The 21637-nt window shown below is 47.5% G+C and overlaps 2 protein-coding genes; one reads left to right on the top strand and one right to left on the bottom strand.

Moving 5' to 3' along the window:
- Positions 1-2274: 2274 nt before the first annotated feature.
- On the top strand, positions 2275-6736 carry GSTUM_00009210001 (uncharacterized protein; the record flags this gene model as incomplete). XM_002840557.2 has 6 exons in its annotated part: positions 2275-3185; positions 3319-5003; positions 5070-5144; positions 5207-5407; positions 5495-5778; positions 5839-6736. The coding sequence occupies exons 2-6, from the start codon at positions 4737-4739 to the stop codon at positions 6734-6736; spliced, it is 1725 nt and encodes a 574-aa protein (XP_002840603.1). The 5' UTR covers positions 2275-3185; positions 3319-4736.
- Positions 6737-18901: 12165 nt separating this feature from the next.
- GSTUM_00009209001 (uncharacterized protein) lies at positions 18902-20479 on the bottom strand (the record flags this gene model as incomplete). XM_002840556.2 has 2 exons in its annotated part: positions 18902-19516; positions 19582-20479. 2 exons carry the CDS (start codon positions 20477-20479, stop codon positions 19419-19421), a joined length of 996 nt encoding a protein of 331 aa, XP_002840602.1. The 3' UTR covers positions 18902-19418.
- Between the last annotated feature and the right edge of the window lie 1158 nt (positions 20480-21637).

Here is a 21637-nt window from a genome sequence, read left to right as displayed (position 1 = left end):
AATACTATCTTTTTATGTAAAAATGTCCTGTTACCTAATGCCCCTTACCAAAGATGTCATATCTTTGAAGCCTAATAACTCTTTGAGTAACATATGGATATACTCCATTCTACTTCCTAGACCTAGCTGAGGGTCCCCTCCCATATACCCTGTGAACAGAATCTGGTCAGACAAATGGTAGCGACATATACAGTATTAGTCTTATACTTTCTATTCTGTGGCATTATAGTCACAGGACATAATTGAGATCAATAAGTATGACGACATGCGAGCCCAGTAAGGGGGCCGGAGAGCAGTGTTGCAAACCAAGGATTCCAATTATGAGTGGAGTTACCCTACTTAGGGTGGTTCCTAGATATCGGGTCCTGGTATTCCAAATAAGTTGTACAAGGTGTTGTTGGACCAGGAGTGACAAAGTGGTGCTTCAGTGGTGAGGATGGTTTTGGTGTCATGAATTGAAGCAGTGAATTCTAGCTGCCTTCCAGGGACATAGAATATTACTTTTAGTATAAGTGCACTTTCTTGCTTTAAATAAATATTTGCCCATAGTAAAATAGTAGTTAGAATAGTATAAAAATAATATTAAATAGTAGGAAAAGTGCGTACTTAAGAAAGGTGCTCTTATTATTACCAGTATCAAAGGTTTCTTCCATTACTTCATCAAGAGAATTGCTATAATGACACTGTAAGGGACTAAATAGCCCTATATCTAATGGCTGTAGCAGATGGGTAAAATGTGGTAGTAGGCAAAAGGGAACTATTATCTGGTAAAGATAATAGTTGAAAAACTCCCATGTAATATGAGATACATGACCATCCATGATTAGTAACCACCAATTCTCTTCAGCCCTGGATTCAATTGTATTTAGTCAATAAAACTCAGCTCTTAGTTAATAAACAATTCATATAGGCAATATACACTAGTGTTGTTTAAACCTCAAAGTTTTTTTTGAAGCCATTCCATTCTCAAAAAACTATCGGTTTATCCTTTTAGTGAATATCCAAAGGTAGCAATCTCTTTCCCAGTAATACCTGCATACCACCCCTTATAGTAGCCCACTCCCTGATTGATTGCCATGGGAGGTAGCACTACTCCTATAGCAGACACACTTTCGATATCCGTAACCTATTCACCACTTCCACTATAGGTTAACTTTGGATTTCTCCTACCCTTCTGACAGATTACTCTGCATCATGCCGCTACCCCAATCATGAATCCCTTTTCATTCATATTATACATATTCTCAGGTGATATGTCATGGCGCTTAATAACTCATTGTAGCTGGCAATTCTTTTAGTACTTATATTATCACATCATAGATCACTATATCTTAGAAAAATAGTCCTTAATTACTTCTGGATTTTCAGCGAAAGCTTGCTGCCTCTCTAGTCTTGCAGTAAACTTGGAGGAGAGTTCAGGGTTATGGTTTAGAAACCTGCTAAGCCAGTGCTTTCCCAGACTCCAACGACAATTTCTTCTTTTTACTAAGCACTCAGCTATTTCATGAACAAGTGGTAGCTTTAAGGGAAATTCCCAGTCATCCATTCAAGTACACCAATTAACTATTGTTTTTTCCTCCTGTACTGATAGAAATTGCTGTCCCCAGTGGCTTTCATGGCGATCTTGGGCCCTATTGACATAGTCTCTCAGTGTTGTCCATGGGATACCTTAGGCTTCTGGTGACTCTTGGAGGAAAGGCTTTGATGAGCTTCAATAATGGTTAATCGCTAATGTAATAAACTATTCTTGTTCATTGAGGTCTGTTCATCTTACGTGAGGCATTGTGTACTCCGGTTGTTGCTCTTCCCTCACTTCCCCACTCAAAATCCTCTATTTACATGCAATAAGGTCACGTTATCCTTGGCGCCAAGTGCTGAGCGGAATCCCTGTCATGAGTGGTTTCCCCCTTATGATACGTTAGGGTTGATGTATCATGGTGAGGTTAAGAGTGGGGATTCGGGTGTGTTCCTCCCCAATCCAGGGGGAAGAAGTGTTCCCATCACTTATCTCTACCAGTATGTATAGTATTAGGATGGCTTCCATAAGGTGGCTTCGATACAATGATCCGCTGTTCTACCGGCATAGCACTGCAGCGGAAGCTGTGACACTGCGGGGCCATCATGTCTTCCACCCTCCATTCGAAAATCACGTGTTTATCAAGCCACAAGGAGATACCGGGTTCTAAGTTATGATATAAGTACTTAGTACTCGAGTACGAGTACCGGGCTGGGCCAGGTCCGAGTGTATCATATGGTATCGGTTAACTGGCCCACAGCAATCATAGGGCTGGCCTGGACTCGGGGCTTTTTTATATTGGCCTATTCTAGTCGGCTGCACAATGGCCCTTATCGGCGCCGGTGCACTTCTCCAGCAGCGCCTGAATTTCGTCTGGAGAGAAGAAAAATCAAATCCCACTTACACCTTTGAGGACAATCGTGCGAACAAACAGCCTTGTTCTAGAACCTTTACAACGCAGCTCGGTGGTAAGTTCTGGCGCGCACGGAGACTGATTGGCTTTTAACCTGCTGTCCCCCCACAAACTCAAGGATCACCGGGTTCAGCGAAAATTTTTTCCTTGTATTGGAGTATCCCATCGCGGCCTCGGGTCCGTGCTATCGTACAAGTCGTGCTAATAGATAGCGCTTAATCCGATCTCCTTAGCTGCAATGGTAACTAGCTACATATTCCGCTTGTCCTTTGGATCGTGCTAAAAGGAAAAAACTCTAATTGAAGTCCCGGTATCGGTGTGAGAGCTCACAATCTCGACATCGTAAGGGCGACGATACGAGAACGAGACAGCCGGCCGATTACCCTACTGCACGGGGACATAGTTGCAGAGTAAGTTTTAGATCCTGTTTAATGGGCTCTTACGTTCTCGAAAATGATTGGGATTGCGGGCCGGCATAATCTCCCACCCCGCTCGGATGGGCCTGGGGGCGGCAATATGCGGCTTTAATATCCCAATTTTCGCCCCTCCCTCCCAAAGTACATGATATTTGGCCTTATGTGCTCATGAGCTTTAGCTTGGAATTTGCAAGAAAAAAACTTGGTGTTCGGCATTGCTGTATTCCGAGGTGGAGGTGCGGGCATTGCGGAGGACGAAACTACCATTGGGCTCGGTGGGCTGCGGGGTAAATGAGAAAGTTACCGCTTCTTACATGGCTTACCGCAGGGTAATGAACAGGTCGGTGATATCACGCGCTATGTGCTCAATTTCTAAGAGTGCCGTGTTACTACTTTCTTCAGTAAGATGAGCCGGAAAAACACTTGATCAGATCGTTTCACAGAAATTTCTAATTCTCGTATATAACGCATAGGCGCAAAACGAACGAAACAAATCTCGCGGAGCACCAAGAGATATCAAGATCCAATCCGATGATCCGCTCAACTTCTTAACATTTTTTTCACCCCCCCCGGCCCACTCGGATCATCGATACAGTCGGACCCAATAGCCCTCATCGCAATGGCCACTGTGGAGGGGCAAAAATTTGGTCATCCCATTCTCGGAAGGGGCTGGAACTGTGCTGCCTTCTCTTTTTCTTTTCCTCGGTGGGGTTGCTGTGGACGGGGAGAAAATACTCAATCTCCCGAAACCAGATTCCCGGCTCGGGCCGCTATCATCGCCAATGTGGATATATGGGAATTTTGAGGAAAGTGGAATTGTTCAAATCTGCATGGGGTTTGTTGTATTCTTAGCTGGTTTCGCTCTTAGTGACGGTATGATGACGATGATAGAGTGCAGCGAACGAGCCTCGAGTAGGCACTCTGGGCAAGAGCGAAGGGAAGAAATTGTGGAGTGAAACGGGATGGACTTCCTTGGGATGCATCGATGACAAATATCCACGGAATTGATGTTCGTGGTCGAGTAAGCGGTCGACCCAAGCATGACCCAAAACGACAAGTTGACAAGTCGACACTCAAGCGCTTCCTGATCGAATGATCTTGCGAGAAATTCCCGTAAGATCGGATATTGATTGAGACTGGGCCTGCACGACATCGCTGGCTTTACAATAGGGGCACATGTGCAGGATCCCGATCAACACAATGAGTTGGTGTTGGCTTTTTCGCGTCCACATTTTTTTATTTTTTCAAAAGTCCCCAATTCTTTACAATTTCATCCACTAAAGGAATTGTTCTAGTGCTCGTTCTTATCCATATTTTCAATATTTTTTTCCCACAAAACAACAGAGAGCTAATTTTGAGAGGATCTTAGGAGAGTCCACGGTCGCTCTAGAAAATGGAAGCGGGCAGTGAGAATCAGGGCAATATTGTCCGGGGAAACCGCCGTCGGCCGTGGACAATCAGCTGCTTTCCCGCAAACAACCTGCTGTCCGCCCCGCCAACCAGGGTCGGCCATGTACTCGAATAGTTAGGCGCATAAGCGAACTAGCTCTTACTGGCCCACGATATACTTAGCAACGCCGTTGGGGGGTGGAAAGCAATCAATAACATTAGGCCAACACATCACAAAGGCTCCCTCTGGCTCATTCTCCTTCGATTTGAGTTGTTTGACTTGGCTTCCCCTGTCGGTGGCGAAGAAAGGATCTTTATTTTTCTTTTTATCGCTCGATGAATTTTCGATATAAACATCCATAGCGGCATGCGGACAATTAGCTCCGATATACATACATACACGCCAGGTCTGACGCCAAGGCAGAGAAAGCAGAAAGAAGAAAAAATTACTCTACTCTGAGTTTAGTCGTGCGCGCCTTCTAATCCAGTCTTTCAGTACATAATGGACCATATGGAACCAGCTTCCATCGAATTTCATAGCTATCAGCAATCTTCTTCTCCTCCTCCTTCTTCCATTCTTAGTTCATTTACGTTTCAAAAACTTTCAGAAACTGTTTTTATAATACTATTAAACATACTAAAAATGTTTTGGAACACTATGTTTCAACCATTGCCATATTATACTGCCCCAACTACTCCAAACTCGAGACTTCTCACGCCTCTGGTTTACCTATACTGGGCAGTTATGTGTTGTGTTTTATTGCCTTTGGTACGCAGTGTTCAAGAAGCTTGATCCTATGCTGGATCTCTAACTTATCATTTCCATGTGCACCAGGCGCCTATCTATCTGTTCACATCCCTAATGGGCACGATTTATATCTCGACCCAGATGGGATGGCGATTGAAGCAGGTAGAATTTCCTTCTTTAGAGTTTCCCATTTGAAGAGATAGTTAATAGTTTACTCTTCATAGACAAAACCTGAAGTTATTGAGGATATCAAAAAGCGATACTTGGCCTTTGTCCCCGCCACTCCTGTCCCTGAGCATACTCCAAGCGCTGAACCCGCTCCCGTGACCGAATCCCCCCCCGTGACCGAGTCTGCTCCCGTGGCTGAAGCCAACCCGATCGTCGTCGAACCAGTCCAAACTGTTGTTGTTGAAGGAGTTGTCGAAGTAAGCATTCAAACATGCATGCCAAGATTATATCCAGCACATATGTGCAGATTATCAAGTTGTGGGGGGTACTAATGGCGATTGAAGGAGAAGCAAAAGGGCGAGGATGACGCCGCGATTGTCCCCCACACGGTTGTCGAGGAGCCTGAGGCCGAAGAGGATGTGGACTCGGCCATTGAACCCGCTTTGAGAGTCGAAGAGGAATCACCCGAATTCATCCTACCTGTGCACGAGGAGGTTCAGACCGAGACACCGATCAGGGAGACACACGAAGAGACTCCTCAGGTCCTTGCTAAACAAGAATCGCTCACTGTGGGGGAGTATAGTTCACCAATCGTAGCGGGGTCCGATAGTGAGGATGTTGAGGAAAGGTTTGTAGCCCTGCTCTAGAAAGCTAAGGAATTGGTTGAAGGAGCTAAATGAGTTTGTAGTTGCGGTATGGAGTCAAAATATACTGAGTCGGTGCCCTCCGATTATTCCGGGTCAGCTTCTTCCGATATCGAAGAATCTGATGAGGATGAACTGGGTGAGAAGAAGCACAACGAAGGGCGAGGGTTGGAGGGGATCGTGGAGGAAGAGGAAGCGGATGAGGAGATTTTGAGAAAGGATCTTGATGAGCGGGAGGTCTCAGACCAAGAACTTACCCCTCAGGCACCGGAATATATCCCCCCGGCACACCGGGTTAAGCTCGAAGAGCCAGTGTTCGTACGTTCCTATGGACCCCCAGCTTTTGGGATTTGCGAGAAACGGGGCGTCCGCGAGATCGTTGATCCCCGCAAGCGCCATTCGCATCAAGCGCGGATCCAACAGCCTGTCTCATTACGGATGGAGGAGTCCTTGGCCAGTTCTGACGAGTCATCCCCATACGACGACGAATCCGAGAGGGACGGAAGCCCCCCAATCAGCCCGATCTCTAGCGTTGGAACCGGTAATTGGGGAGTGATCATTGAGAGCCTAGATAAAATTGTTGAGCTCGACATCGGAGCAGACAAGGCCGAGAGCCCGAAGGATGACGTCGATACATCTGTTACTCCCGCCCCTTTGGACCCACAAAAGCTAGAGGCTCCGCAAGTGACTGAGGATGTTTCGCCATGTGTAGCCCCTGTTCAGCTTGTCCCGACTACTATGGGGCAGGAGAAGCAAGCGGCAATTGTCAGCGAGCAGACACTGATGCCAGTAGTTGAAATCGCGCCCAAGTTAGAAAGGAGCAATACCGATGACTCGGGATTCGAAAGCGGCTCCGTCAAAGAGGTCAAGGTCCAGAAGAAGAAGAAGAAGGCTCCTATGAAACAACGCTTAGGAAACAGGAAGAGCAAGAGGAGCTGGTAATTCAACCATTGAACTCAACCTCCACTCCAGGATCTTTTTCCTTTTTTTTTTCCGTTGTCATTCAATCTCATTATTTTACAGCATATCCGGAGGGTGTTCATTGTGTAGTTTCGTCTAGTTGGGTCAAGTTCTGGGAGGCCGGGGTGGTGGGTAAAAAAAATGTTGTCTATTGTTTCCATTTCCACCACATGTCACTCCTTAGAGTACAGTACTTGATTTCTGGGTTTTTTTTTCCCCACGGAGTTCTTTTTCTCTCTCTTTTTTCTACTATTCCAGGGCGTTAATATTTGGCTTTGTTGTTACTCGCAAGTACTGTACATAATAACTTAGTATATTTTCTTTGCGAACGCACAATAGATCCAATTTTTCTACTGCTATATATCCAAGTGCTAAAACTCTTGTAAAAAAACTTTGTATGTAGAACCACATACATTGCCCACAAAACCCAACTTCGAAACAAAGGAAAGTAAAGGAAAGGAAGGGAAGGAACGAAGAAAAAAACGGGGGAAAAAAAGAGGGCCAAAAATCCCGCAGATTATGGTATTCCCGTCTACTCGAGTACTCGAGTATAGGCTCCCCAACCGTACCTCCGCAGCATCTTGGGCCTGCTGTATTCCCAAGGCTACGACATAAAACAGGCCATGGCACGCCCCCGAGCACCGAAATCCAAAGGTCCGCGTCCACCCATCTAACTGGCGGAAGCTAGCAGACCCCACAGCTCACTCCCGCAGCCCCGAGGGTCATGCACTTTCCCGCTATTGGCCCGGAGCGGAATTGATAAGGCTCTGCTGTTTCGTTTGCCATCCTGGCGGCAACGGGATGGGATATTGTCTTACCCTGTTCTGTATCCCTTCTTCCCGTTGGTTGGTTCTCACAGCACGACATCATGGAGGCTCACTCGATTGTCAGCGACTAGCGAATTGTTGGTCCGGACTCTGGTGAGGAGGGGAGGGGGGGTGTATGATGTCGGTAAGTGAGTGGGTTTATTTGATTCGCGGGGAAGCGGCGGTGTGGGGAGAGGGGGATAGTTTATCCGGGGCGCTGTATTTGGGGTTTGTCCACGAGTGCCGCTTCAGAGAGGCGAGTTGCCGCCTGCTGCCTGGCTTGCCGGAGGTTGGTTGGAGGATGAGGACCGGTAGCGTACGGTTGTGTGCGGATGCACAGGTGGTTCATTATATTAAATTTCGCACATTACTGGAGTGCTGTTAGAGGTTTTCGGGGATTTTTCTTTTTTTTCCTTCCTGACCTGAGGATTGAGTGCAGTTCTCACCTTATTAAAATTTTGCACTTTTTGAGGGTATTATGTAGGAGGCGGTATTCGAGCATTCGTATTGTTGAAGCGTTTTTCAAAAAGAACCGCTATTACATACCACTCAGATCCGAGTAAGAGGGCCAACGTTTGGTGGTATGCAATAGCAGTTCTTTTCGAAAGCGCTTCGACATTACGAGAAGTGGATTGGTGCATGTCCTCGGCTTAGGCTGTGTGCATCTCCTTGGCAGCCCTGGTGGAAATGATGGACAGCCCCGGTTTATTTCTCTATACGTGACACATGGAATTACTGCTGTCGTTTGAGCAGTGCTGCCTGTGGTGTTGTGTAATAAACTCGAACAGCCGAATCAAGAACTATGTTGTTGGAGTTGCCTCCTCTGGTAAGGTTTGCGTTTTTTTCTGTCACTCGGAGGGGCCGAGCGGCTCTATTTTTTCCCCCTCTTTGCGGCGCTTTCCAAAGCAGGGAATTCTCAACTACATACCCGTAGCACGCATTGTTCAGTAGTTCGAGGGTTTTTACAGTTGATAGTGCGACCGTGACACCAACCAGTGTTGCCATATGCCTGGAGGAACTAAGGAACTATACAATTGCCAATCAACACTCCGATGTTAATAAATATCGCAGATCCAGTCCACCGTTCGTTAGATGCCCATACGGAGGTATCTTGCTATTTCCTGAACACCCTGGCCCATCTGGTAACTTAGCATAATTCAAACACCACCTGTAACCATTACCCAACTCAGCTAGAATACACCTCCACTCCATGTTCGGGAATAGAGGCCCTTTGACCAGGCCGTTGCAATACAGCACCATGTCAAGCCAGCACCACAGCTCTAGAGCCCGGCCGAATTAATCAGCACCAATGGTGCCACATGTGCGTGAGCCTCCTCCCTCTCGCTACTCGAGTAGACGTGTCCCAAGCCGTCACCCCAGGTTTTGATGTTCCTGCGGGGAACACCAGGGCAGAGATTGAAGCTGGGCCGGGCTGAGCGATGTGTGTATATATCACTTTTTCTAGCTAAGGTGTGAGGGGTGGTAGAATGACAAGGGGTTAATTGTGGATTGATGGATAGAGGGATTAGGGCAGCCGAAAGGACGGGGCCCTCAGTTCCTGTTAGTGGAGAGGAGTTTTACGAGGGAGGCTGGGGGAGTGCCAGGAGGCGGGAATTCCTGATCCTTTTCTTCATTCCTTGTCCCTGGGGCCTTGGAGCGATGCACATGTTTGAGATATGATACTGGCCGACTAAAAGGGTAGTTTTCAAAAAAGTTCCAAGAGATAGGAAGTGTGACATCAGCTCAGAAGGGCCGGAATTAGGTTATTAGCGAATGCTTTATGGCTGGGCGTAGGGGAAAATCTTGAGTGGGATGATAGGTGGGTTCGGTGCTTGCCGCGGCCCACAATATCGTGAGCCAGGCTCACCAAAGCCAGGTCCGGTCCTGGGGGCACGCTGGCCAGCGAAAAAAAAGTAGGAGTATGACTAAACATATCTTCTTTCAGGTGTCATAAGATAGTATCCCAAAGCCTGAGGTTGCGTCCGCGAAGGCTAAAGCGGTGCAATACTGCCGACACGATAGGTGAACCTACATGATTCTCATATTAATAGTTACATGACTTCCTTTCAGCCATTATTTAAATATAAAATCAACACAAAGATCCCATGTGGGATCTTGGCAATCAAAGTATGGGAAACCAATGTGATTTAGAGTTTAATTTCAGTCACGACATTTCCAACTTGTATTTGAACACCTAAAAATCTAGGAATCTAATCGTGAGCCACACTGGGCACTTACCGCCCCCCCCCCCTATATTCTCCTCCTCTGCGGCCAAAGGATGATGTGGATCCTGAACTATGTGGAGCCCAGGATTGGCGGTGGAGATGAAGTCGTCCTCGACCCACTTCGAGACAACCCTTACCCACCAGCCGTTATGGATGGCATTGGCTTTTCACCCGAGGACAAATTTTTAGAAAGCCGAAAAAGCCCGCGGGCTTCCCAAGACCAAGGCCCTCGTAGGACCGCCCGGTCCACGGCGGGTATGATACTGGGTGAATTTGCCTTTATCGTGAACTTTCTACTTATTGATGGGTTTGCCCGGACTCTCAACCCATGCGGAGATGCATCATAAATAACAATTTAAAGACTTTTACTGAACTATTTCCTGCTGAGGAAGTGATTTCGTGGTTCGACCTGATGGACTGGAAATCCCGTGCCATAGCTATCAAAAGCCACAGCGATATTAAATAATTGGTCAATTTTTGAGTTGTGTTTAACTGCTGTGTATCCTCGGGTAGACCAGTTCCCTGCGATGCAGAATGCGCAGAATCTCCCTGCACTAAATACTGATAAATACCGGTCGGTGATAATACCAGTGTTGAACAGATGGATACTCGGGGATGTTACAGCGCTGACTGTTCCAGCATAGTGGAGTGCGAAGTGTAGCAATGGGCAATGGCTTTTATGAAGAAGAGTACTAATAATAGTAGTAGATTCTCCGGTAACGATTGAGTTGTATGTAATACAGGAGAAGGTATAGTCTAGCTATACAGCAAGATTATTCGGCATGACACCCTTAACGAGAAAGCAGGACAAAGACCAATCAATAAGCATCATGGATGAAGCCTTTGAGAGTATGAAGAAATACTCAGATACGAACAACACGAGCTGCCCAGGCGGAGGACGCGAGCTAAAAAATGCAGCAATAAACTCGCTGGCTTTCCCTGTTTAGGCTATTCCGCGTGATCGCTCATGACGTGGGTAGGGGTGCACCATCCCATCGACCGAGAGAACGAGCAAAGAGATGGAAAGAGGCCCGACGGTAGAAGGATCGTGAGGAATAGGAGGAATAGGAAAACCCCATAGGGACAGTAGAAGCGTGCGGCGAGGAACGGGCGATTATGATACGACCAACACTTCTTCTAATATACTCTACATCTGCGCCTTACAACACTACCGAAGGGGGGACAAATGGGTGAATTGAGGGATACTTTTGCGAGTGGGAAAGCCTCCGGTAATGTTGTTTTGGAGTGGAGGTGACAAGGGCTTCATCGACTTGCCTGGACAATTGTTGACTAGGCGTTGTACTAAAGTAGGAAGCTAGGTTCCTCTTTGGAGAGAAAGTAAGACTAGACTACAAATCTCTAGCTTTCTCTCTTGCTTCTCTTTCTACGACACGGTAATCTCTTTACTTCTGGCTTTCCACTAGCCCTCTCCGGCTGATAACCTCTCAAAGATAGCCTGGGTATGTATTCCTAAGCTCCTAGGCTGGAAAGCTAGCAATTGTGCCACCGCTGCGAGGACCGCTTACAACCGTTCCCACTGAGTGGTGTTTGTCAAAACGTAGAACTCGGCCCTACCATCACTGAAGGTATAAGGGTAGATTCACAAGGACAGGATTGGGTACTAAAACTTTTCAACACCATTTCTGCTTCCGGCTTCAGCCTTGCTAGAGCGCAATTAGCCCCGAAGTCCACTACCGCATTCGGCTTTCTAACCTTCTCGATTACCTCGTATTACTTAACGGAAGTACCTAGTCTATCCGGGCCTACGCTTCCAGGCCACTACACCTCCGGCACTGCACTGGAAGGATCCAAGAGGTCAATACATCTCGCGCATTTCTTTCACGATATTCCGGGAATCAGGAACGCACGTGGAAGAACTTTAGTAGATAGTGAAATGCCCCCGAGGAAGCATGGATTTTCCCAGACACTATAACAACACCGAAGGGAATACAGCTACCCTGTTGTATTTAAACTGCTACTCAACACCAATTTGCCCAGGGCTCGGTGAAGCTGAATCCCTAGTGGTATCTCGAAAGGCAACTCAAGAATATGCACCATCTGTCAACCCGGGCGAGTCGCCTTGGCTTATATATCTCGTAGGGATTTGGTATAGCCGTAAAACCGCAGGTTATCGACACGCTCGTTCCCCATTGCTAGTCGAAATGGTAAGCATCATGTAGAACCAGAACTCGAGTGACCTGCTGTGAACAAGTCTCCGGGGCGGTCGTGAAAAAGCTTTGGACCGGAACCAACTTCCGGTCTGTTATTACTAGCCGATCATGCCTGCCTTGCTTCATGGTTTCCCCCTTTCTTCTTCTCTTTATCCCCTCTAGATCCCGTGGTGCTTTGTGACCTCATACCGCTGGCCAACCCCAGATCTAGACGCACAAGAAACTCAACCTTAAAGGAGTCATTACGTTAGGATACTTGTCTTTTCTCCTTATGGCGGTTAAGTCCTAGCGTGTGTCCTTAGATAAAACATTTAGACAGGGAAATTACTATTGGCCATAAATGACTTGTGTTCGTTCTGGGCAAAGAGCTCAAGCCCAAAATGACAGAACCTCTCTTTGATTAGGAAATGAGATCCTGCTGCTTATCGTGCAATGAACCCTTTCCGCGCGTTCTCAGGCTACTTTAAAGTGGATAGGCTCGATCGCCGCCATAGTGATGGAGGTTTGGACAAGCCAACTTCCAACGACAATACGGCAAAATTTTACGTATGCTTCATCGATACTCTGCTCTCAAGATTCTCCAAATGTCTGTCTAGACACTATTTCATTTCAAGTGCGAGTGCCGGTGTTTAACCTCAAGGTTCTCATCGCTAGCCCCGTTGATCAGGGTTAGAAATAAAGGTGACATGTCATTGGAAGGGGTCTCACATTTACCAAGAGGTGGTTTCCCCCCTCAAATAAAAAGCGGGCAATTGTGGAAGGATTCGACCTGTTCTTTGGGAGGATTTGATGTCTAGATGTGACCAAATTTCTTGGGATACTAAATCGGTTCCTATTCTCAAATGTGCCTTCCTTCCACTTCTCACCCCTAATCACCGGTCACAAAAATCCCCTGCAGTCGCCCTGGTAGCCTCTCTCGAAGAGCATCGCCTTGGGCGAAGGGAAAATGACTCCAACAGGCTAACAGACATCCGGCTATGATTTCTCTCTCCCCAGCCCCCCCAAAACTACACTAAAGGGGAGTATTATATGACTTAACGCGTGACTATTTCCCTGCTCCTCGGTGGATGAGTGTAACTCTCTGCTAATCATTCATGTAGTGTCACACTGAGATACTCTTTTTGGCGAGGTGCATACTGACCTCCACAATGCTTTCGTGGGGCTAAAAAGTTAGCAGTGGTTGCTATTTATTTTTGGTTGTTGATCAAGTATGATAGGATACTTGTACAGTACTTATGGTTAGGGTTACAACGAAAGACCAAAGGGATCGCTGTAAGACGCCTGCGCCCCCTATCCCCCGCCGTAAACTGTAAAGTGCTGATACCCATAGCAGGCAGAGAAGTACCGGTACTCATGTGCTCGTGCGCTCAGATACGCACGGATTCCTCTCCATATACGAGTATTTTGCGAATTCCTGTTACCGGGCACTTCTTATCTGCTAGAGTATGAGTAGTTGATGCCGTGCCGATATCCGAAGTACGGCTGGGGGATGTTTAAGGGAATAAGAAGGTTTCATGTCTTTCGAAGCGGTTTCAGAAGCGCTCAACATCGACATCATAAATGATTAGTGAACGGCTGATTGGTCAGGTACCTCTGTCTTGGGCATAGTCAACAAAAAGAGCAAAGAAACCAAGATCAGGAAACCCCGCAAAACCCTATCTTAGGGTCTTAGCTAGGGTTTCTATAAACAGCTCGATCAGCAGAGCCCCAGTTGACAAGATATCTCATATGGGGAATATACTTGGATCAAGACTAAGCGGCGGAGTATCCGTCGGACCGTGGTGGCTCTTCCAAACACCCTACCCACGCTGAACACCTGCGGAGAGATAGCACCAAATCATGGTTAACGACGCCCTTGGGGAAACGTCAGCCGGGGGAGTGGCGATTTTATAGGTGAACCTAATTTAGTCTTTGCATTTCCCCTCAAGTATTTGGATACACGTCGTCTTACAGTGGTTGTTAGAACGAACATGATAGGTTCCAATAAGACGAAAAGATAAGGCATAGAACATGGAATTAGTGAAACAAACCACCTTGTAAAGCAAATTCAGTTTTTGAGACTCCGGATGCTACAATATTTTTGCCTCATATGCCCTACCTCACAGAGTCCCCCCGAAAATATTGGTTGCTATTTGACTGATGTCATAGGGCTAGCCTACTTGCGGGACTTGCGAGGGAAATTTTCGGCAGGTCACTATCCATCCCTACCGCGGCCAACTCCTCGTCCGTACAAGTACCCCAACCTCCAAGCCCAGAGATGATTGGTCGTCGAAACACCATGACTGCCTTGGTGGTACTATACATGGTGATACCAATATTGATGGCTGACTACATGTAGGGTACTGGTAGAGTATAGTACTGTACACAACGGTTGCCAAGGGGCCATGCAAGTTCAGAGTGCGCTCGGACTTCCGCCTTCCGCAATAGGACATCGGCACAACGTCCTCCCACCCCCGGTTCCCCAATCTGCCTTGGGTCTCACAGCTGTTAACACCTGTGGCTCAGCTTCGATACTGATAGGCATACAAATCTATCACAATTCACGCCAGTGAAGGATGTTTCTGTTGCGATTCCCTATGGACTCAACTTTTGTGTTACCAACTAGAAACGCATGCGCCTCCACTTCCCCGTTACCAAGGGGGCCCAACCAAAGAACAAAGTCACCAGTACAAGGTTCCTTCGCAAAACTTCCCTTTGGCTCGTTTATCTTTTGAATCCTGTTACTGGATGTCAAAACACGGCCCGCGAGGTTGAAAATAGTATGGCGTATGGAGAGTAGGGCGCCTTACCGCAGGGCTAGGGGCCATGAAAATATTCGCCCCCCTATCGTACAGCATATCATCCCGTGGCACTTTTGAAAACTACAACTAAGGGCTCCCTCCAGGTGCACAGGTATTTTGAGACCAGGTTATGATGGTTAGCCAAGCCACCCACAGCAATTGCTGGAGCACTATAATAGTGATTGCATGTACACTTTCCAAGTGCTCCATTCTCGGCAAACATGAACGAGTATTTGCAATTTGACACCAGATACTTGTACTTCCTCGGGTATAGTTGGCGATCTGATTATCAAGCACTAGGCAAGTGATCTGAGATGGTGATTTGGGATCGGCCTTGAACTGGTGCCGCTGATAATGGTAGGTAGCACTGGCTGATGCTCTTGCGTTACAAGGGCCACCCGCATCCCTTGATGGCGGCTATTCCTAATTCGTATGGGATTAATTATTTCATATCCAGCTACCGTTTTTCAATATTCACATCGCCCGCCACAGCTAATAATCTAGCTTTCCTCCTAACCCAGCCCCGAGCGATCGCGACTCCCAGGCCAGCTCGAGAGAACCCAACCCAAAGATGCAAAAAAAAGTGCTATCATGGTCCGGAGTTACTGTGCCCACGCATTCTTGTGCTATTTTCAAATAATGAAAAATGAACTTTAGAACCTCGAATGCCACAAAGACATTGTTGCTATATTCTCCTCAAACAAGTGTCTGGCTATTCATACCGATATTCCGAGCCGCTTGTAGAACGGGCGTATGCATTTAGTAGCGGTGCAAACAGCATTGCACCGTGCGCATAAACTTAATTCATAAGCCGCCAAGGGTAGTTAGTCATACTGGTCCAACACAGTTTTCGAAGCGTTCCAAATGGTGTCATACCCAACCGCTAAGGTTTCCAGGGTATTTAGGTGAAATGTGTGATAATTGTAGCGCTTCACCCTTGACTCTAGAAGTGTGCGAGTGATAAACGGTGATTTTGAGCAGGAAAAAAAAAAAAAAAAGTGGGTCTCGGTCCAAATGCGCATGACAAAAGTAGCGTCCTTCGCCTTGGAATATCTCTCCACGCCCTCCACTGTGCGCCCACATAGAAGGCACTATTTCTGTGCTTCCTCGATGTGAAGGGCTCCCCCCGATTTTGAATCAGCCTTTGATATTGGATTGTTCGGTAAAGAAATCTAGCTACTGTAAACCGATGGTGCACGCCGCTACACGTTGCTCTATTATCTTTCACATCGGGAGGGATTGGAATTCGATCACGTCCTATAAATAAAAGTGCAAAGTACGCCCTGCTCGGTCAGGGTATCGGCCCAGACATTCGCGCACCGTAATCCCATATCCATTGAAGAGTTCTGTTTAACTTCAGAGAATCGTTCACCTTGGTTGGGCGTAAATATCGTACCAGTCGCAGGATCAGCAAAAGCCGGTACTCGTAGCGTATTCTATCTCATATTCTGCAATGATTCTGCGTCAAAACCGTAGCCAGAAGAACCTTGTCGAGGGAAGCGTGTAACGTAAGCACATTAAAAGACAGATGGGAGCAATGAGTCTGAGCACTCATCCAAACCCTATAGGTCAAAGCGTACAGCCCTAACGGGTCAGTATGTTACTCTGCCCGAGAGGTTTTAGTATCAATGGTCGATTCATATGGCACCGCCTTCCTGAAGGGGAGAGCATCCCGTCTGCCGCATGGATCTGAAAGCCAATCCATCGGATTAAAATCAAGGACCAAACCTTTCCGAGCTGCGGGCGTGATGCAAACCCATTCCACTTTGTTCAAAGATAGCCCAAGCAACTATATGAATTATATGAGAGGTTCTGAAGAGTGATGGAGATCCCAGCTGCGTGCATGGCAAGAGATGAACCATGCGGTTACATTGGATCCCTAGCCAATTCATGGGTTACTTTTTTCGCCCTACCTGAAAATTCTCTGACACCCCGACTACCCTTGTGCATCGAATGCCATAATCGGGTTTAAGTCTCTGGTCCACGAATAAAAAGCAACCCTGGACTGTCTCAGGGGGGTCGTCCAGTACTACGGCTCAGGGTAGGAGCGTTTTTCGGGGTTTCCAGACACACTCCCTCACCTCGTCCTTGGTTGCAAATTCACTGGCAGCGCCAGAATAACTCTCGAGTTTGTTATAACGGGGTATAGTGGCCTCTTGATCCAAGGGGGAGACCCCTCTCAGTAATGCTCAAGGTCTGTTTGACTGTGCACCACCCTACACCATATCTACAGGAGGATATATTATCATACCCCTCTCGGGGACTGGTGTGCCGGGAGGCCTCCCTCCTGAGGAATTTCGCTACCACACCCCCCAGAAGTTTTGGGTTACCTGTACAGAGCCCTTCTAGGATACCCTCGGGGTCTCGGAGCGTTCTCTCTGGCCCCAAATTTTTGCAATTCACTTACTAGGGACAGTATATCTAGCCTGATATTTACTTTTTTCCCCTTTTCCTCCCTTCCCTCTCCCCCCCTCCTCGGGCCTCTCGATCCACAGAAATGAGGGAATTTCTTGCCACCTCATCACCTTCAGTAGGCAAAAAAACTGCTATACCGTGTAAGACAAGCTTAAGGGATTGCCCAGAAAAAGTGGAAGTGCAACAGGAGCGTTTTAGTCCAATATCCCTCAGGTCAAGCTCTGACCCCAACCACATAATGAAAGTGCTATCTCTACCTCCAGTTCCTTCTAGGCTACAGTGGAACTCGGCATCCCACTAATCAGTAACGGACACGCTGGGCCGGATTTTTTCCTGAGCTATCCCTAGAAGAGAGTACAGTGCTTTTCCAAAACTCTACCAATTCAGACCAAGAGCAAGGGGTGGAGGTCCCCTTTTCTCGACAGGTACTTGGGGGCTTTCTACCCACTCATGGCTTCCGCTTCTGGACTCCTTGTCGCTGTGAGGCCAAACAAAACTATTTTAGAGAGGCCTACCTACATCTTTTGGAAGCACAATCCTAGGATCTCCCACTATGACCACCCACTCGCCTCAAGAATGCAGCAAGTTACCTTAGAGGCCAAAGGGCACCAGTATGCACTTACTCCGGTCTATAACCGGGCTTTTCCTCACGGAGTCTTGTATGATTTTTTCCCCCCTTCGTACCTGGACCTTTTAGTACTTCCACAACCCTTATTCACGGGGCACTTTCCCCCCCCCCCCCCAAGAGCTAAGTCCGTATCATTACAGAGCTATACAAAAAAAAAAAAAAAAAAGACACAAGTTTACTCTCATCTTTCCCCACCCCGAAAGCACATATACCCAAAACCCATCTCATTTCAGCAACGTTGGAGCAGATGCGTTATGATGAGGTTCCAACCAAGCCACTTCCTGCAACCTCCGCCACAGCGCGAGGGGCAGCTATAACCGCCGCCCGGTGAAGAGAGTCTAAAAAACGGAAGGCGCTTAGTCTATCCCCAAAACGGTCGGACTGGTCACGTGTTTTTGCGAACCAGGTACTGGGCGGTAGTAGCTTATCGATGACGCGCTTGAAAACGTCAAACTGTCCGATTCTATTGGTCTCCCCTCCCCCCTCAATAGCGGCTTCGTTTTGTTCCGCTTGACTCTTAAAGGAACTTTCACATCTCTCTCCCCTCCGTATGGCTTCCCCGGACAACAGGGCTCTGGGCGCAGCAAACCTCACTCAATTCGTTGTCGGCTCCACACTGCATGACTTCTATGTTGTTGCATTAAATGGAGAGAGCAACTTTGGTGGGCTGATTAAGAGGCAAAGAGTGTGTGTGTGTCTGGATCCCTCGCCAAAATGTGGAAAATCACCCCCCTATACAGGCGGGCACCTCCATATAATATCCCGTACTCGAGTATATGTGTAAGGCTATGACAAGAACTATAGATGCTCACACTTACGAACCCAACAACCCTACGCAGGGCCCATACATATTTATGTATGCAAGAAATGTGACCAATGCAGAAAAACGAATGGAACCCTAGAAAGGGCTCCAATGTCGGAAAGGTTGGAGGGTGACGGAAAAACAAAAAAGAACTTAGAGAAGAGCCACTGCAAAGTAGTGCCTTTATTTTTTTTACATGACCGAGTTAAATTTGTGATGCAAAAGATAAAAAACGTAACTGAACGAATGAGAAAATCGTGCTCCTTTATATGCACAAAAACCCCAGAGAAATATTTACGAGTGAAAAAAAAAGCCGGCCGTTTCCCTTGAATAAAATCTACGCATTCTAAACATGTTTAAGCAGAAAAGATGAGAAGAGCAAGGAGAGAGAGAAAAACAAAACGGAAGAAAGCAACCCTAACCCAACATACCCCCCCCCCCTTCCCTTCCCGCCCTTGCCCCAAAAGTTATCCATGAAAAGTAGAAAGGAAAAACACTCGTATTCCGCGAGTTTTGGAAACCAATAACAGAAGGGGAAAAAATGGAGTCGTAAAAAAAAGTAGGAAAGTCCAAAAAAGAAAGCTACCAAAGTTTTTACAGAGAATGGAAGCCCCAAGAGACGCATGCAAAAAGAACAGGAAAAAGGAAAAAGGAAAAAGAAAACCCAAGCCAAAAATTCACAAGCTCCCGGGCCCCATCCCCGACCCATATGTCTTAATCCAGGTCGTTTCTATCGTGGTTCTTTTGTCGCACAGCGGGAGTGTTGATAGCTATAGCCGTTACACTTAACGGTTGGACCTCCATCCACGCTCACCGAAAAAAAAGTTATGTGTTCTTTTACACAACCATGACCTTAGAGGTGTATAGGAAGTCCAAACTCTTCTCGTCATTCTCTCGGTAGTGCGAGAGCACATTCTCAACTCGCAAAGCATGATCTGTAAATCATAATTAGCAAAAGGGCAGGGGTAGAAAAGAAAGAAAAAAATAATGGTAAACTCACCAGGGCTCCTCAAGCCCCTACCAATCCTCTCCATGGACTCTAGCATGAGGGGAGCATCCCCGCAGTTGCCGATCAAAGCTACGCTCTGCTCCCGACTCCAGTCCAACGAGAAAGGAGTGAGCCCCTTGCTGATGGCGGCAAAGTGTGCCGCCAGTGACTCAGCTAGGATGTTGTTCTTCTCGACTAGCCTTTGAGGGGGAGAAGGGTGGCGCCATGCATAACCATCCTCCATGTGGAACACCCAGTAGTAGAGTCTCCACGAATCACGTTCAAGCGCACTCATGAGGACCGCCAGTGTGAAAAAGATCCTAAGCCAATCCTCACGCTTCCTGCCAAATATCCGCTTCTGGAGCTCGTTCAAGATCTGTTTCTCGAGTTGCCATATCCGACGCTCAATCAGGTGGTCGAGCTGGTTCGCAAGGACCCGGGGGAGGGGTGTTTGATTGGCTAAAGGACAGGTGGATGAGGGGATCGGGCTAATACCGAGGGAGTCGGACGAAGGGTGGAGAGTAGCTCCGTTTAAGAGCAGCTGGGTCGCAGTCCAGAGTTGGAGCGCATCTCTGAGCATAAAGTTCTCCCCGCTCCTAGAATACCTCCATGCGGACCTGAATATCTCCGAGAGGATAGGGCTCGTTGTAAATGCGCTCTCCACGTAGAACCAGGTGTGATCGTCAATATACTTCTCCAAAATCTCAGTGTTGATCCCACGCTTCATGGCGTAGGAAGTTGTCCCCATTGATTGCCAGCCAGAAACATCCTTATACCAGTAGACGAGCTGCCCTGGGTAGGCTGGAATAAACTCGTAAACACTGAGTGAGAGAGTGATACCCAAAGCCTTTTCATGAGATACTGTGACAGTGCGTGAAGGTGAGTTTGACCAGCGCAAGACATGGTGCATCATTGTTCTAGAGTATGCGTCCACAAGCCCTTTCGGGGATGTTAGTAAAGACCATAGAAAGGCATTCCACGCCCTTTCTTACATTTTGAAAAAACGTCCAGGTCCACAAAGTGTACCCTCACGCACATGGCGCCGGCTCCCAGCTTCTCGCATCTGGGGCAGGGGTTTCCTTCACCACACTATCGGAGCTATTAGAATCAGAAGCTATAGGAGGTCGGGAGAGAAGATTTACACGCCTTCATCTTAAGACCCCAACAGCGGGTGCAAGCTCCCATCTTCCTCAACTGATGGACCTCGCGCCTCTCATCGGGGCCGAGCTTTCTGCGACTCTTTCTCCTCTTTGGCGCAGCAAGTGTCGCAGTAAGGTGGGAGTAAGAAGGATTGCTGGTTGGAGCACTCGATGCGCTGGACCCGATGTCCGGAGAGAAGCTTGGTGGTGCCGGACTAGATCTGGTTGAGTTCGCACGAGAGCGAGAGGCAATCTGGGGAGAGTAGTCCGAGAAAGCAGGAGTGGTTCCTCTGTCTCTAGGATCATACTCTGAAGAGCTCGAATCGTATTCTGAACCGAATGGTGAAAGTCCAGCCCTTGTGTGTCTGTCCCCCCCCCTCCCGTTATATGTATTAGTTGCGAGTAACTTTGGTAACAAAGGATATGGCAACGCAAGAGGTCGGGATATACCTCTCAAGGTCGGCGACACTGCGGCTTTCTTCAAACGTTTGAAAAAAGGCCTCTTCTGCGCGATGAACACCTGTCAATTTAGATATGCTCAGTCTTGCATCACTTAAGTTTACCGAATGCCTTGAACCGGAAAGGCATGCGGCAGAGTAGGTGATGAAGTGAGGGGCTACAAACCAGCAGAAGAATAGATGCTCTCATCGGGAGAATTATGAAGGACAGTCTGTCCAACCATCGATTGTGAAGCCGTCGCTGGTGATTGATATATCAAAGTTCCATCTGGCCCCTGCAAATATTGACCTCCTGTTGGCGCTGATAAGGAATAGGATCCGCTGTCCGCATAGGATTCTGGGAAAAGCTGATACAACCAAGGTTGAAGCTCCACACCCTCCGTTCCAGTGCTCGAAGGTGGAATGGGAGCAGGTGAATGTGAGTAGCTTCTGGGGGTGACTATTTCCAGTGCGTCGATATCCCCATCAACA

The sequence above is a fragment of the Tuber melanosporum genome (assembly GCF_000151645.1).
Source record: "Tuber melanosporum whole genome shotgun sequence assembly, scaffold_54, strain Mel28".
NCBI classification, from domain to species: Eukaryota; Fungi; Ascomycota; class Pezizomycetes; order Pezizales; family Tuberaceae; genus Tuber; species Tuber melanosporum.
This window is presented reverse-complemented; position numbering and strand designations above follow the sequence as displayed.